General features: G+C 39.1%; 1 protein-coding gene across 1 annotated transcript in view; it reads left to right on the forward strand.

The window, feature by feature from the left end:
* Positions 1–2956: 2956 nt before the first annotated feature.
* The window catches only part of LOC139560985 (butyrophilin subfamily 1 member A1-like), a 19915-nt gene continuing 8952 nt past the window's right edge, over positions 2957–13919 (forward strand). Inside the window, exons 1-4 of the mRNA XM_071377767.1 lie at positions 2957–3199; positions 3530–3609; positions 7584–7922; positions 11447–11737. Of these exons, the coding sequence (XP_071233868.1) occupies positions 3138–3199; positions 3530–3609; positions 7584–7922; positions 11447–11737 (772 nt within the window). The 5' untranslated portion in view covers positions 2957–3137. The remainder of the gene's footprint in view (positions 3200–3529; positions 3610–7583; positions 7923–11446; positions 11738–13919) is intronic.

The raw sequence follows: 13919 nt of genomic DNA on the forward strand, positions 1-13919 counted from the left end.
TGGTAATTTTGGATTTACATTTATGAGTGTTGAGGCAGACAATTGACATAAATGAGTTGTTCTACTAAGACAACGATACACTCACTATACATTCAAAACCCAACTGTTGAATGCAAACCTAGTTATGCTATATACGGTGACGGCCAAATAAATTGACACCCTTGCACATTTATATTTCTTCTCAAATAAGTTGAAATTGAAAAAGATTTTGGTCCACATTGTTATATTTTCAACATCATTACAGAAACTATTTTAAGCAGTTTTTTAAAACTTAAGTTTACAATTTTAATTTAGAAATTAAAAACAAATTGCATGGACAAAAAAATAGCACCCAAGAGCTTAAACGCTGGCTAGACCGGGCACGCCATTGCGCGCATGTTGGTTGTGTCCATCCACACCAGAGGAAATCGGGACTCACAGTTTGAAATATCAAAATGAACTCTGAAGCAACTATATTAATTTTGGGACAGGTCGAAACACATGAAACATTCATGGACATTTAGCTATCTAGCTTGCTGTTGCTAGTTCATTTGTCCTGGGATATAAACCTTGTGTTGTTATTTTACCTGAAATGCACAAGGTCCTTTTTTTCATGATCTTTGTAGAATTTTGACCCATTTTGAGTCACACAAAATAATTGTTGTTCTCTACGCCAACAATTAATCCACAGATAAAAAGGGAAACCTAGTTAGTTTCTAGTAATCTATCCTCCTTCAGTCTTCTTCTTCTGTAGATTTTAAATGTCGTTTGGCAACCAACGTTAAGGTTCATTACGGCCACCAACTGGACCGGAGTAGGGACCTCAGTTCATCTTTCGATCACCCACGTGGGTATATGCGCATAAAAACCAATGAGCAGATGAGAGACGCGGGGCTTGCAGAGCATCATGCATCAAAAATAAAACCAAGTTCTATGTTAGCGCCTGGCTATGTAGACGCTCATTGACGCGCGCAAGCAATATGTGAATAACATGTGTACATTTATTTTGCAACGCTCGCACAAGCAACGTGGGTGGTGTGGTCATCATATTATACTTGGCCAAAATCTGTGTGGAGTCTTGGGTGCTAATAATTTCCCTATTATAAATCAAAATTATAAACTTAAGTTTCAAAAACCTAAATTGCTTCTGAAATGCTGAAAATCCAATAACTATGTTTGAAGACCAAATTAATTTTTCAATTTACACATAAATAGTATTTTAGAAGAAACAGGGAATTAGTTAAGAGAAATGCTAATATAGTACTAATATATTTGGCAGCAACTGTATATAGTTGTACATATACTGAACAAAAATATAAATGTAACATGTAAAGTGTTGGTCCCATGTTTAATGAGCTGAAATGTTAGATATTCACAAAGCTTATTTCTCTCAAATTTTGTGCACACATTGGTTTACATCCCTGTTAGTGAGCATTTCTCCTTTACCAACATAATCCATCCACGTGACAGGTGTGGCATATCAAGAAGCTGATTAAAAAGCATGATCATTACACAGGTGCACCTTGTGCTGGGGACAAAAAAGGCCACTCTAAAATGTGCAGTTTTGCCACACAACACAATGCCACAGTTATCCCTATTTTGAGGGAGCGTGCAAATGGCAAACTTATCTGCATACTCGTCATCCTCACCAGGGTCTTCACCTGACTGCAGTTTGGCATTGTAACCGACTTCAGTGGGCGAATGCTCACCTTCGATGGCCACTGGCACGCTGGAGAAGTGTTCTCTTCACTGATGAACCCTGGTTTCAACTGTCCCGGGCAGATGGCAGACAGCGTGTATGGGATTGTGTGTGTGCCCGATAGTGGCGGTGGGGTTATGGTATGGGCAGACATAAGCTACGGACTACAAACACAATTGCATTTTATTGATGGCAACTTGAATGCACAGAGATACCGTGACGAGATGCTGAGGTCTATTTATCATGCCATTCATCCGCCGCCATCACCTCATGTTTCAGCATGACAATGCACAGCCCCATATTGCAAGGATCTGGACACAATTCCTGAAAGATGAAAATGTCCCAGTTCTTCCACGGCCTGCATACTCACCAGACATGTCACCCATTGGAGCATGTTTGTGATGTTCTTGATCGACGTGTACGATAGTGTGTTCCAGTTCCCACGGATATATACAGCAACTTCGCACAGCCATTGAAGAGAAATGGGAAAACATTCCACAGGCCACAATCAACAGCCTGATCAACTCGAAGGAGATGCGAAGGAGATGTGTTGCGCTGCATGAGGCAAATGGTGTTCACACTAGTTACTGACTGGATTTCTGATCCACGTCCCTACTTTCTTGTTGTTGTTGGTATTTGTGACCAACAGATGCATATCTGTATTCCCAGTCATGTGAAATCCATAGATGAAGGCCTAGTTAATTTATTTCAATTGAGTGACTTCCTTATAAGAACTGTAACTTAGTAAATTCTTTCAAATTGTTGCATGTTGCATTCATATTATTGTTCAGTGTATATACTGTACACAGTACCAGTCAAAACATTTGGACACACCAACTCATTCAAGTTTTTTTTGGTGTTATTTCAAAGTTTTGATGTCTTCACTATTATTCTAGATCAAAGAAAATAGTAAAAAATAAAGAATATAATCCTAGAATGATTAGGTGTGTCCAAACTTTTTACTGATACTGTATATATTATGAAAACCTTTTTTGTTTTCTCTCGAGCTGTTTATGACAATGAGATTAATGATTAATAACCACCTATATATACTTTGGCATGATGGAATTAAAAAATATACTATAATCAAATATTCCAATAACAGTCACTAGATTAATTGCCAAAATATATTTTAACCTGAATTCATGTTTAACTAACAATTACAACATTCACAGCAGGATAACCACACATTGTAACAAACTGGTGTATTAGAGAATCTGAACATGAACTGCTCTCACATTACCTCTGCAGCAGCCTGTAGAGGGGGCTTGTTTACCATACATCTGGGAGCTACAATATGAATACGTTATACTTTAACATACATGATAAATTAATCTAAAGAATATTAATACCTATGTACATGTTAAGACAGCTTTCACGGTAACTGAAAACCATACTATATTCTATATTTTGAAACGTGTTTTCCCTCCTTCCTGTGTGTTACAGTCATTGATGGAAAATGAAAGTGTTCTCATATCTACAACTGACTCTTCGCTATACTTTCCTGGTGCCAGCAGTCAGGTAAGAGGCTCTAGTGAATTAATTTCGTAAAGGTTATATTCATAGGTATTTTCTTTTTCAAAACAAAATACATGTCATGTACATCTAATATTACATACAGTGGTGGTATTTTTTATGTGTCCAATTACACATTTCCATTGTATATTTTGACCATACCTTTAGGCAATGTATTGACCAAAAACACATGGCTTCATTACTATTTATTAAAAATGTTTATAAGCAAACATTACTTAGATGGGACAGTGAAAATATATTTATTTTGTAAAATATGGCTGGATTATGATTTGACAAATACAATGATTAAAAGCACCTGGTTTGTTTCCCTGACAGGTGCATTATGGAACCTTTGATTCACAAAATATGTTCGCTAACTTTCCTTGTCATCTTCACTGCCTCTTCATCTGGAGCAGGTAAGTGAAATTACAAGTATGTCAGAGGAGGCTGGTGGAAGGAGCTATAGCTCATTGTAAAGGCTGGAATGGAATAAATGGAACGGTATCAAACACATCAAACATATGGAAACGATGTTTCAATTTTTCCCATTCCAATGAGCCCATCCTCTTATAGCTCCTCCCACCAGCCTCCTCTGAAGTATATACTGTTAACTTCTTGTGGATAGGGGGCAGCATTTTCACGTTTGGATGAAAAGCGTGCCCAGAGTAAACTGCCACCTACTCACTCCCAGATGCTAATATATGCATATTATTAGTAGTATTGGATAGAAAACACTGACGTTTCTAAAACTGTTTGAATCATGTCTGTGACTATAACAGGACTTATTTGGCAGGCAAAACCCCGAGGACAAACCATTTAGATTTTTTTTTTTTGAGGTCACTCTCTTTTCAATGGTTTTCATTGGGAATCCAGATTTCTAAGGGACTTTCCTGCAGTTCCTATCGCTTCCACTGGATGTCAACAATCTTTAGAAATTGGTTGAGGTTTTTCCTTTGAGAAATGAAAAAGTAGCCATGTTCAGAATGAGGCTCGAGTGAAGTGTACTGTTTGTTAGAGGCGCGTGACCAGAAAGCATGCTACACATTGTTTTCCTCCGGTATTGAACACAGATCATCCCGTCTTTAATTTTATCGATTATTTACGTTAAAAAAAGACCTAAAGTTGTATTACAAAAGTAGTTTGAAATGTTTGGACAAAGCTTACAGGTAACTTTTGAGATATTTTGTAGTCACATTGTGCAAGTTGGAACCGGTGTTTTTCTGGATCAAACGCGCCAAATAAATGGACATTTTGGATATATATCGATGGAATTAATCGAACAAAAGGACCATTTGTGATGTTTATGGGACATATTGGAGTGCCAACAGAAGAAGCTCGTCAAAGGTAAGGCATGAATTATATCTTTATTTCTGCGTTTTGTGTCGCGCTGGGAGGGTTGAAATATGATGGTCTGTGATTGTTTGCTGGGGTGCTATCCTCAGATAATAGCATTGTTTGCTTTCGCCGTAAAGTATTTTTGAAATCTGACACGTTGGCTGGATTCACAACAAGTGTAGCTTTAATTTGGTATATTGAATGTGTGATTTCATGAAAGTTTAATTTTTATAGTAATTTATTTGAATTTGGCGCTCTGCATTTTCACGGTTTCACCGTCCCACATATCCCAGAGAGGTTAACACACATTTGTTATTTGTTAATACACGTGCAGTGACAGTACAAATTTGGGGAAAAATACATACCTTTTAGGCTGAGGCCTGTATTTGTGCTGAATATGAGCCACTCTTCCCTTACAAAAAAATGACCAATTTGCTGCTTCACATGTAAGAATCGTATTTTCACATGTGAAATTGTATTTTCTTCTACTGCTGCTTTTTTGAAAGATATAACGTTAGCCATGGAGATCTGGTGTAAAGCTCACCACCATTGGACTCAGGAGCAGTGGAAACGCGTTTTTCAGTGTTTGAGTTTCAACTGCTAGGGAATAGAAGAGAATGGTTCTACTAGTCAGACTCAATCTCACAGGCACAAACATACCTCTTGTCACATTACTGCGGTAACATCCCGCCCTTAAAGGGGCAGGTGAAAATGTTTGTCTCATCTGTAATATTTTGGTTAAAAGACTCAGGATGAAATTAAACAATATACCACATTACTTCTTACTAGCAAAAAAAAAAAATTACATTACGAAGCATACTTATCTGTTTTTTCATGTTTTGTTGGTGTAATTTTAGCAGAAATAATTTGTGGCTGGTAATTTTTTTGATCTACTTGCCACAGTGGCTGGTTGACCAAAAAGTTAAGTTTAGGTCCTGCATATAACCCATCAATTTAGACAAGTGTGTCTGGGTAAGAATCATCTATTAAAAACAATATTTATACAATATTTGTATCTGGACACTTTCTATTTTTGATATTGCTACTATGAAAATGTGCAAGTAACCAGGTCCCTGTAATTTTTATACCTTCTTTGACAAATTAACTTTATTTGATATAATGTGTGTTTACCAGAGACGGTAATGTGAAGAACAACATGACCTGCACCAAATTCAGATTAGGATATAGACCAAGGACTAGACAAAGTGTGTTTTTACTACTACTTTTTGCTACTACTTTCACCACTTTTAGTCTTAAAATCTTTGGTTGTTTACTACACTACCTTACTCACTCTGTTTGGCACATGGCCTCACTTCTGAATCCTTAAATATATGGGTGGGGCTAAAGTTTGAAGGGTGTGAATGATGGTGAATGGTTGTAGACATAAAAGAGCTCTCCAGTAGGTGTTCCAAAAATATTCAAGGGACCATTTTCATGAAAGCGGGATTACAAGTTTATCAACTTTCAAAGCAGAATTATTTTCCCATTGTTTCTAAACTGCAGTGTATGATATTCGATTTTCTAGCTCTGAGTCCATACTTTTATCCCAATGTAGAATTTGTTTTGCTACATAAGACCGAATCAAGGTGGTGGGTCACTTATGTGTATTTTCTACCTTTTTGTATAACAGAGAGCAACACCATAACACAGTTACACCTCCAACACTGCCAAAACACCAGCTATGCGGGTGTCGGCTATTGCGTGTTTATGCTTGTTCTAATTGAATCTAGCCCTTAATGTCAAGTGTCACTGAGCACTGCTACTTTTTCGTTGGTGTTGTCAGATAATCGCACAATAATTGACTTGATTCCGGGCAACTTTTAATGAAGTGCAGAAATGTATTCTTGCCAAGACATCTGTGGTAGATCTCTGTCATGGCCACAGACCTGGTGGCAAAGCAAGAAATGCATGTTACTGGCATCAAAGAGGTTGTGAAATCAAATCCCAAGTGTGCTAACCAATGCTGAGATAATTTCCATTCAAGTTCCAGTCAATTCAGAAACTAAACAAATTCCACATCTTAGTTAACAGGTATTGGAATTAGAATGAGAATTCCTGTGTACTTCCTGAATACAGTTTGTTGTATATTTACTGACAAATTACAGTTCAGCTTTAGAAATACATTAAAAGTTGTTTCCACTTTTTTCACCGCGACTCGGTGGCCGGTAACTTACTCTAAAATAAAAAGCACATCTAAAGTATCCTATAAGTTTCTAAAATGCAATTGCAAGTCAGGCATGCCAAGTTAATTTGCAGGATGGGACAAAAAGTAGCCTACCCAAGAGCATTGCGATTGAGAGTAAATATATCCCCAAATAGCTGCTGCCTCGGCAGGGGGGCCAAACAGGAAAGAACACAAAAAATAAATTCCGTAATATAGATAAATATACATACATAGCACAACATTTACAATACAATTTAGCCATTCAGCAGATGCTTCCATCCAGAGCAACCCACAGCTAGTGCATTCATCTTAAGATAGCCATGCAAGACAACCATATATCACAATCGGATCCCAACCACGTATCACATACATAATACAATGCAAAAAATACTGAACAAAAACCTAAATTAACCATGTAAAATGTTGGTCCCATGTTTCATGAGCTCAAATAAAAAATCAGAGTTCCATTTAGTCACGGCTCTATTTAATACTGTTTGTTTCTCAGCCTCTGTTCTGGACCTGGGGACTGTGAAGAGACCTCTGGTTGCATGTCTTGTGTGATACCGATGAGTGTCAGAAAATATTTAAACATCGATGCGCATTCTGACTGGATGACTGCTGCAAGTTCAGACCCAAACACACCCCTCTGTATGACTCTTCTAATCTGCAGCTTATTTGGTCTATAAACGTGCAGGCAGAGGTATTTTGCAAACATCTATTTAGGCATATTAAAACACTTTTGTGTTTTCCGATCACGATTATCATACGATGCGACTGTGAACTGTCAATTCCCGGATACGATTACTAATACCAGTATGGTCAGGTTGGCACACACCTACTTCATACCTTCTGTTCTGTAACACTTTCTCCTCTCCCCCTCTCTCCTTCCAGACTTCACCCTCTCAGTCCCTCCTGACCCTGTAGTTGCCTTTGCTGGTCATGACATCATCCTTCCCTGTCATCTCTCTCCTCAAACCAGTGCTGTTGCCATGGATATCAGGTGGTTCAGAGATGGACATTTTGCTGAGCCCCTGTACCTATATGAAGACAGAATTAGGGAAGAAGGGAGAGGCTATGAGGGCAGAGTGAGTCTGTTCTCCCAGGAGCTGGAGAGAGGTAACATATCACTGCTGTTGAAGAATGTCAAGGTGTCAGATAAGGGGCGCTACAAATGCCAAGCCAGCCACTTGAACTGGATTCAGGAAGCAGAAATTGTGTTACAGGTTACACGTAAGTTTTAGTCAATGTACAAAATAAAACATTTTTATTAATGAAGAGTATATACTAGGTAGGAAACTGTATATAAAGTGAGCTCCAAAATAATTGGGACGGTGACAAATGTTTTATTGTTTTGGCTCTGTACTCCAGCACTTTGGATTTGATACAATGACTCTGTGGTCTTGTGGTTAGAGTAACTGCCCTGATATTGCAAGGTTGTGAGTTCAATACCTGGCTAGTCATACCAAAGACTGTGAAAAGGGACCTCATGTGTTTCTGCTTAGCATTAAGATTGGGGGTCCCTGTGATGGATGATTCTCCTGTCCAGGGTGTGTACTTGTACCATGGTTATGCATAGTCCTGAATCATGATGGGTGAGAATGTTACAGATGCACAAATATCATACCCCCAAGACATCATTACAGTAACAGGGTAGGTTAGCATTTTAGGGGCAGTCTGTAACTTTTTTATTTTATTTAACTAGGCAAGTCAGTTAAGAACAAATTCTTATTTACAGTGTTCAGGGGCCCCTTGTTCAGGGGCAGAATGACAGATTTTTACCTTGTCAGCTCGAGGATTCGATCTAGCAACCTTTCGGTTACTACTCTAACCACTAGGCTACCTGCCGCCCTGTAACTAGGGCTGGGGCGGTCAGAAAATGTTGTCAGCCGGTGATTGTCAAGCAAATAATGGTAATTAATAGTTAATTAACATAAACACATGAAGTATCTCCTGGCTTCCACACATAGCCTACAAGCCACTGATGCAGTACACACCCTGGACAGGAGAATCACCTTTGAATATCTACATTTTGCAGTCTAATAAATCCATGCAATATAGCCTACACCATCACAATAAATCCATTATTTATTTTAGACAGGTCTAAAGAAACATGATAGTAAGAAAATGTAGTCTATTTCAGAAGAACAGAGTAGCATACTCCTAGTTGTCCTTATGTTAGGTCCTGATCTAGCTGTGCCATATGGCTGTAGGCTACACTTGTTAATTTAGCAGAAAATATTTGTTTAGAATTCTGTGGCATTATTTTATACTCTTTTATAATATGAATAATACAATTGAACAAAGCTGAATAAAATAGAAAGGATATTTTCTCCTAACTATTTGAGGGAGTGTGAACATGCGTGCGGCTATTCTGTGTTGAGCTTTTAAAAAAGAAACAGGTAGTCCTATATGCTTAATTTAGAGTTATTTATGTAACTTTAGTTGTGATCCAAACATTGGGCTATATGTTTTGATTTTTAATACATTCTAATTCTGAATGATGCGACTCTAATGATGATTTGAAAAAAGTTGCATTAAACGTGTGAGCTCTGCTTTGTTTTTTTGCCCTGTACACTGTACACACTTCATCAGTCTCTCATTCACAATTTGACAAGCACTTGATAATGTCTCGAATTTCCCGGCAGCATCCCCTTAGCATGGACGTAATGCATCCTAAAAAAATCCATGCCTTTTGCGGCCAGTGGCCATTGTGCTGAATATAATAATTAAAATTACGTTCTCCTTGCTGCTTGCTGCGTGCTATGAATCACCTCTCTCTCACATTGCTCTCCGTCACTTGATAATGCCTACAATTTCTCAGCAGCATCCCTTTTGTGGCGGTAATGCACCCTAAAAAAATCAATGCCTTTTGCAGCCTGGAGTGGCGTGTTATGCCCTTCTCCCTGAATGTGATGTGCAATCCGAAGCGTCTCTCACTCACACGGCTCTCCATCACGTGATCAGGTCTTTCTCATAGGCTACAAGTGAAGACATTGGGGATGCAACTGTTCACGTCCTTATCTTCCACATATTGAAGATATTGGAATAACTGTCCTCAATTACTATTCGTCAGCCAACAAGATGAGTAGGCCTAATGAACAGCAAAAGCACTAGCCTATGTCAATCTACTATCCCCCATAGTTAAAAAGTTAACATATTCTGTTCTGTGCAATAAATAAATATTCCAAACACAGTTGTGGGATGCGATAGATACCAAAAGAATACAACCACTAGCATCCATAAACCTTGTTTATGCAATAAGGCTGACACAACAGATCGGAAAGTTTAGCTTAAAATGTTGAGAAACTATTTAGCTATTTCTTCACATTATAAGCACATATATGCACAGTAGACTTTAAGCGCAAATGTTCCATTAGCGGGAAAACACCAATATCAAAAGTGACCGCAAATGTGATTATTCATGTAAAGCTTTTATTTTAAATGTGTATTTTTATGGAGAAAATTTGAAATAAATATAGTAAGCCTATTGAAAGCTGATGTGATCTTTTAGAGGTCATCACTGTTTTCTCACGTAATTGCATAGCCTATAGAAATGTTGCTCAACACGAGTTCATGGGCTCTCATGAAGTGTTTGATTAGATTTTCGATTACATTTGCATTGATGTCAGAGTGATTAGAGGGACAATAGTGTGCTGAGTACAAGGCAGTTAGCAAGTTTGATAGGCTACTAATGACCATCAGCAGAATCAGAGCTTGAAGAAGCCTCGTGAACGCTGGTGTGGCGATAATACGGTCACCATAACAGCCCTGACTGTAACTTTCTCATTCATCATTATTCACGATTCATATAAACGTTTGACTACTTTAATACACATGTAAGTGAATTTGTCCCAATACTCTCGGTCCCCTAAAATGGGGGACTATGTACAAAAAGTGCTGTAATTTCAAATCCAAAGTGCTTGAGTACAGACCCAAACCAACAAACCTACTTTTGGAGCTCACTGTATATATACATTAATGAATAATTGTCAGTGGTGGAAAAAGTACTCAATTGTCATACTTGAGTAAAAGTAAACATACCTTAATAGAAAATGACTCAAGTAAAAGTGAACGTCACCCAGTAAAATACTACTTGAGTAAAAGTCTAAAAGTATTTGGTTTTAAATGTACTTAAGTATCAAAAGTAAATGGAATTGCTAAAATGTACTTAAGTATCAAAAGTAAAAGTATAAATCATTTTAAATCCCTTATATTAAGCAGATAGCAGATAGCCAGGGGCACACTCCAACAGTCAGACATAATTTACAAACAAAGCATTTGTGTTTTGTGAGCCACCAGATTAGATGCAGTAGGGTTGACCAGAAATGCTCTCTTGATAAGTGTGTGAATAGGACAATTTTCCTGTTAAAATGTAAGAAGTACTTTTGGTTGTCAGGGAAAATGTATGGAGTAAAAATTACATTATTTCTTTAGGTATGTAGTGAAGTAAAAGTTGTCAAAAATATGAATAGTGAAGTAAAGTACACATACTCCAAAAACTACAGTATTTAAGTAGTACTTTAAAGTATTTTTACTTAAGTACTTTACACCACTGATAAATGTGTATACATAGAACCGGGGAACCGTTTTAGAATCTTGAATACGGCATTAGATTGTGTTTGAAATTAATAAATAAAGTACATTTATAAAAATATGTATTTATAATTTTTTAAAGAAGGTAGAATCCCACCCTACACACATACTAATTCAGTTACGTTTTAGGATATAACGTTTTTGTCCGCTGTATTGAGCAGAGCAGGGCGGTTTCCCCAGGATCTGCATAAGGAAGCACCACAGAGTTTTCATCCAGCTCAGCTGCAGCTCAGAGAACTGGTACCCAGAGCCTCACATGCTGTGGACGGACCGCAGTGGGAAGGAGATCAGCTCAACAGAAACAGAGAGACCCAAACAGAAGGAAGGGGGTGACCTGTACTCCATCACCAGTCACATGAGAATAGGGATGGACCAACTGGAGGGGATCACCTGTGTAGTGATGTCACAGGACCGGGAAACCATTCTAGAATCTCCATTACTGCAGATGACTGGTGAGCTATTTTAGGCACTAGAATGCTGGCATAGGTTTTTATGTCCAGGGCCTAGTTTGTTATTCAGTTAATAGCAGTTAAGGTTAGGGCTGGGGGTAGGGAGAGCTGATGACCACTTACCGTCCAAGATGGCATAGCAGTCAGACGTCTTTTTTGTCCTCGTCTTGTCATGTCCCGTATATATATATATATTTACACCTTTCTTCGCATATCTTTTATATATTTTATTTTCCAAAAACTCAACTTCAAAACACTTTCCTGCAACTCGCCTCACAAATATATATTTTTTTTAAGTATTATTTACCTCAAATCTGAAATCCACAATAGAAGCTAGCCAGAAGCTAACCAGAAGCTAGCCAGAAGCTACCCAGAAGCTCGCCAGAAGCTACCCAGAAGCTAGCCAATTTACTGGCTAACGTTAGTATTTCAGCTAACCACGGTTTGTGGTCATCAGCTATTCCTTTAGCTCGAAAATCTATCGCCACTTTTGTACAACGCGACACAGACCAGAACATACCGGACCTATTTTTCTCCATATTCCCGGATTTCAACCGCAAGCTCTGGACATTTGCACCTGTATTTCGCAGCTAGGTAGCTGCTACCCGTGTGTCTATTGGCTTACGTCGATCCCGGAGCAATCATCAATTATTCCGGAGCTAGCCATCTGAAGAGTTCCATCAGCCACTCCTGGGCTACAATCACCTATCCGGACCCGTTTTACTGCCAATGCGGAGCCCCACCGGGCTTTCACGACTGGACGACCGACGTTATCTGCCCGAGTTATCCAACTGGCACCTCCGTCGCGACATTACCTGAAAGCCCATCTGCGGCCCGCTAATCGTTAGCTGTCTTATCAGCTATCGGACAATTTTTTTCTTTGGTCACTATAACTATATCTATTTTGCCAATTGGATTGATCCCCTCTACCACACGGAACCCCACTAATCTACCGACGGAAACGCATGAGGTGGCTAAAAACAGACCTCCATCCTCTGCCAGCTTGCTACCGATGGCCCGGCTAGCTGTCTGAATCGCCGTGTCCCCAACCAACCTCTACTCACTGGACCCTTATGATCACTCGAATAAGCATGCCTCTCCTTAATGTCAATATGCCTTGTCCATTGCTGTTCTGGTTAGTGTTTATTGGCTCATTTCACTGTAGATCCTCTAGCCCTGCTCACTATACCTTATCCAACCTTTCAGTTCCCCCACCCACACATGCGATGACATCACCTGGTTTGAATGATGTTTCCAGAGACAATATCTCTCTCATCATCACTCAATACCTAGGTTTACCTCCACTGTATTCACATCCTACCATACCTTTGTCTGTACATTATACCTTGAAACTATTTTATCACCCCCAGAAACGTCCTTTTATTCTCTGTTCTAGACGTTCTAGACGACCAATTTTCATAGCTTTTAGCCGTACCCTTATCCTACTCCTCCTCTGTTACTCTGGTGATGTAGAGGTGAATCCAGGCCCTGCAGTGCCTAGCTCCACTCCTATTCCCCAGGCGCTCTCTTTTGATGACTTCTGTAACCGTAATAGCCCTGGTTTCATTCATGTTAACATTAGACGCCTCCTCCCTAAGTTTGTTTTATTCACTGCTTTAGCACACTCTGCCAACCCGGACGTTCTAGCCGTGTCTGAATCCTGGCTTAGGAAGACCACCAAAAATTCTGAAATGTTCATCCCTAACTACAACATTTTTAGACAAGATAGAACGGCCAAAGGGGGCGGTGTTGCAATCTACTACAAAGATAGCCTGCAGAGTTCTGTCCTACTGCTAGGTGACCTAAACTGGAACATGCTTAACACCCCAGCCATCCTACAATCTAAGCTTGATGCCCTCAATCTCACACAAATTATCAATGAACCTATCAGATACCACCCCAAAGCCGTAAACCCGGGCACACTCATAGATGTCATCTTAACTAACTCACCCTCCAAATACACCTCTGTTGTTTTCAACCAAGATCTCAATGATCACTGCCTCATTGCCTCCATCCGTAATGGGTCAGCGGTCAAACGACCTCCACTCATCACTGTCAAACGCTCCCTGAAACACTTCAGCGAGCAGGCCTTTCTAATCGACCTGGCCGGGGTATCCTGGAAGGATATTGATCTCATCCCATCAGTAGAGGTTGCCTGGTTATTTTTTAAGAATGCCTTCCTCAC

The sequence above is a fragment of the Salvelinus alpinus genome, chromosome 31 (genome assembly GCF_045679555.1).
Source record: "Salvelinus alpinus chromosome 31, SLU_Salpinus.1, whole genome shotgun sequence".
NCBI lineage: Eukaryota > Metazoa > Chordata > Actinopteri > Salmoniformes > Salmonidae > Salvelinus > Salvelinus alpinus.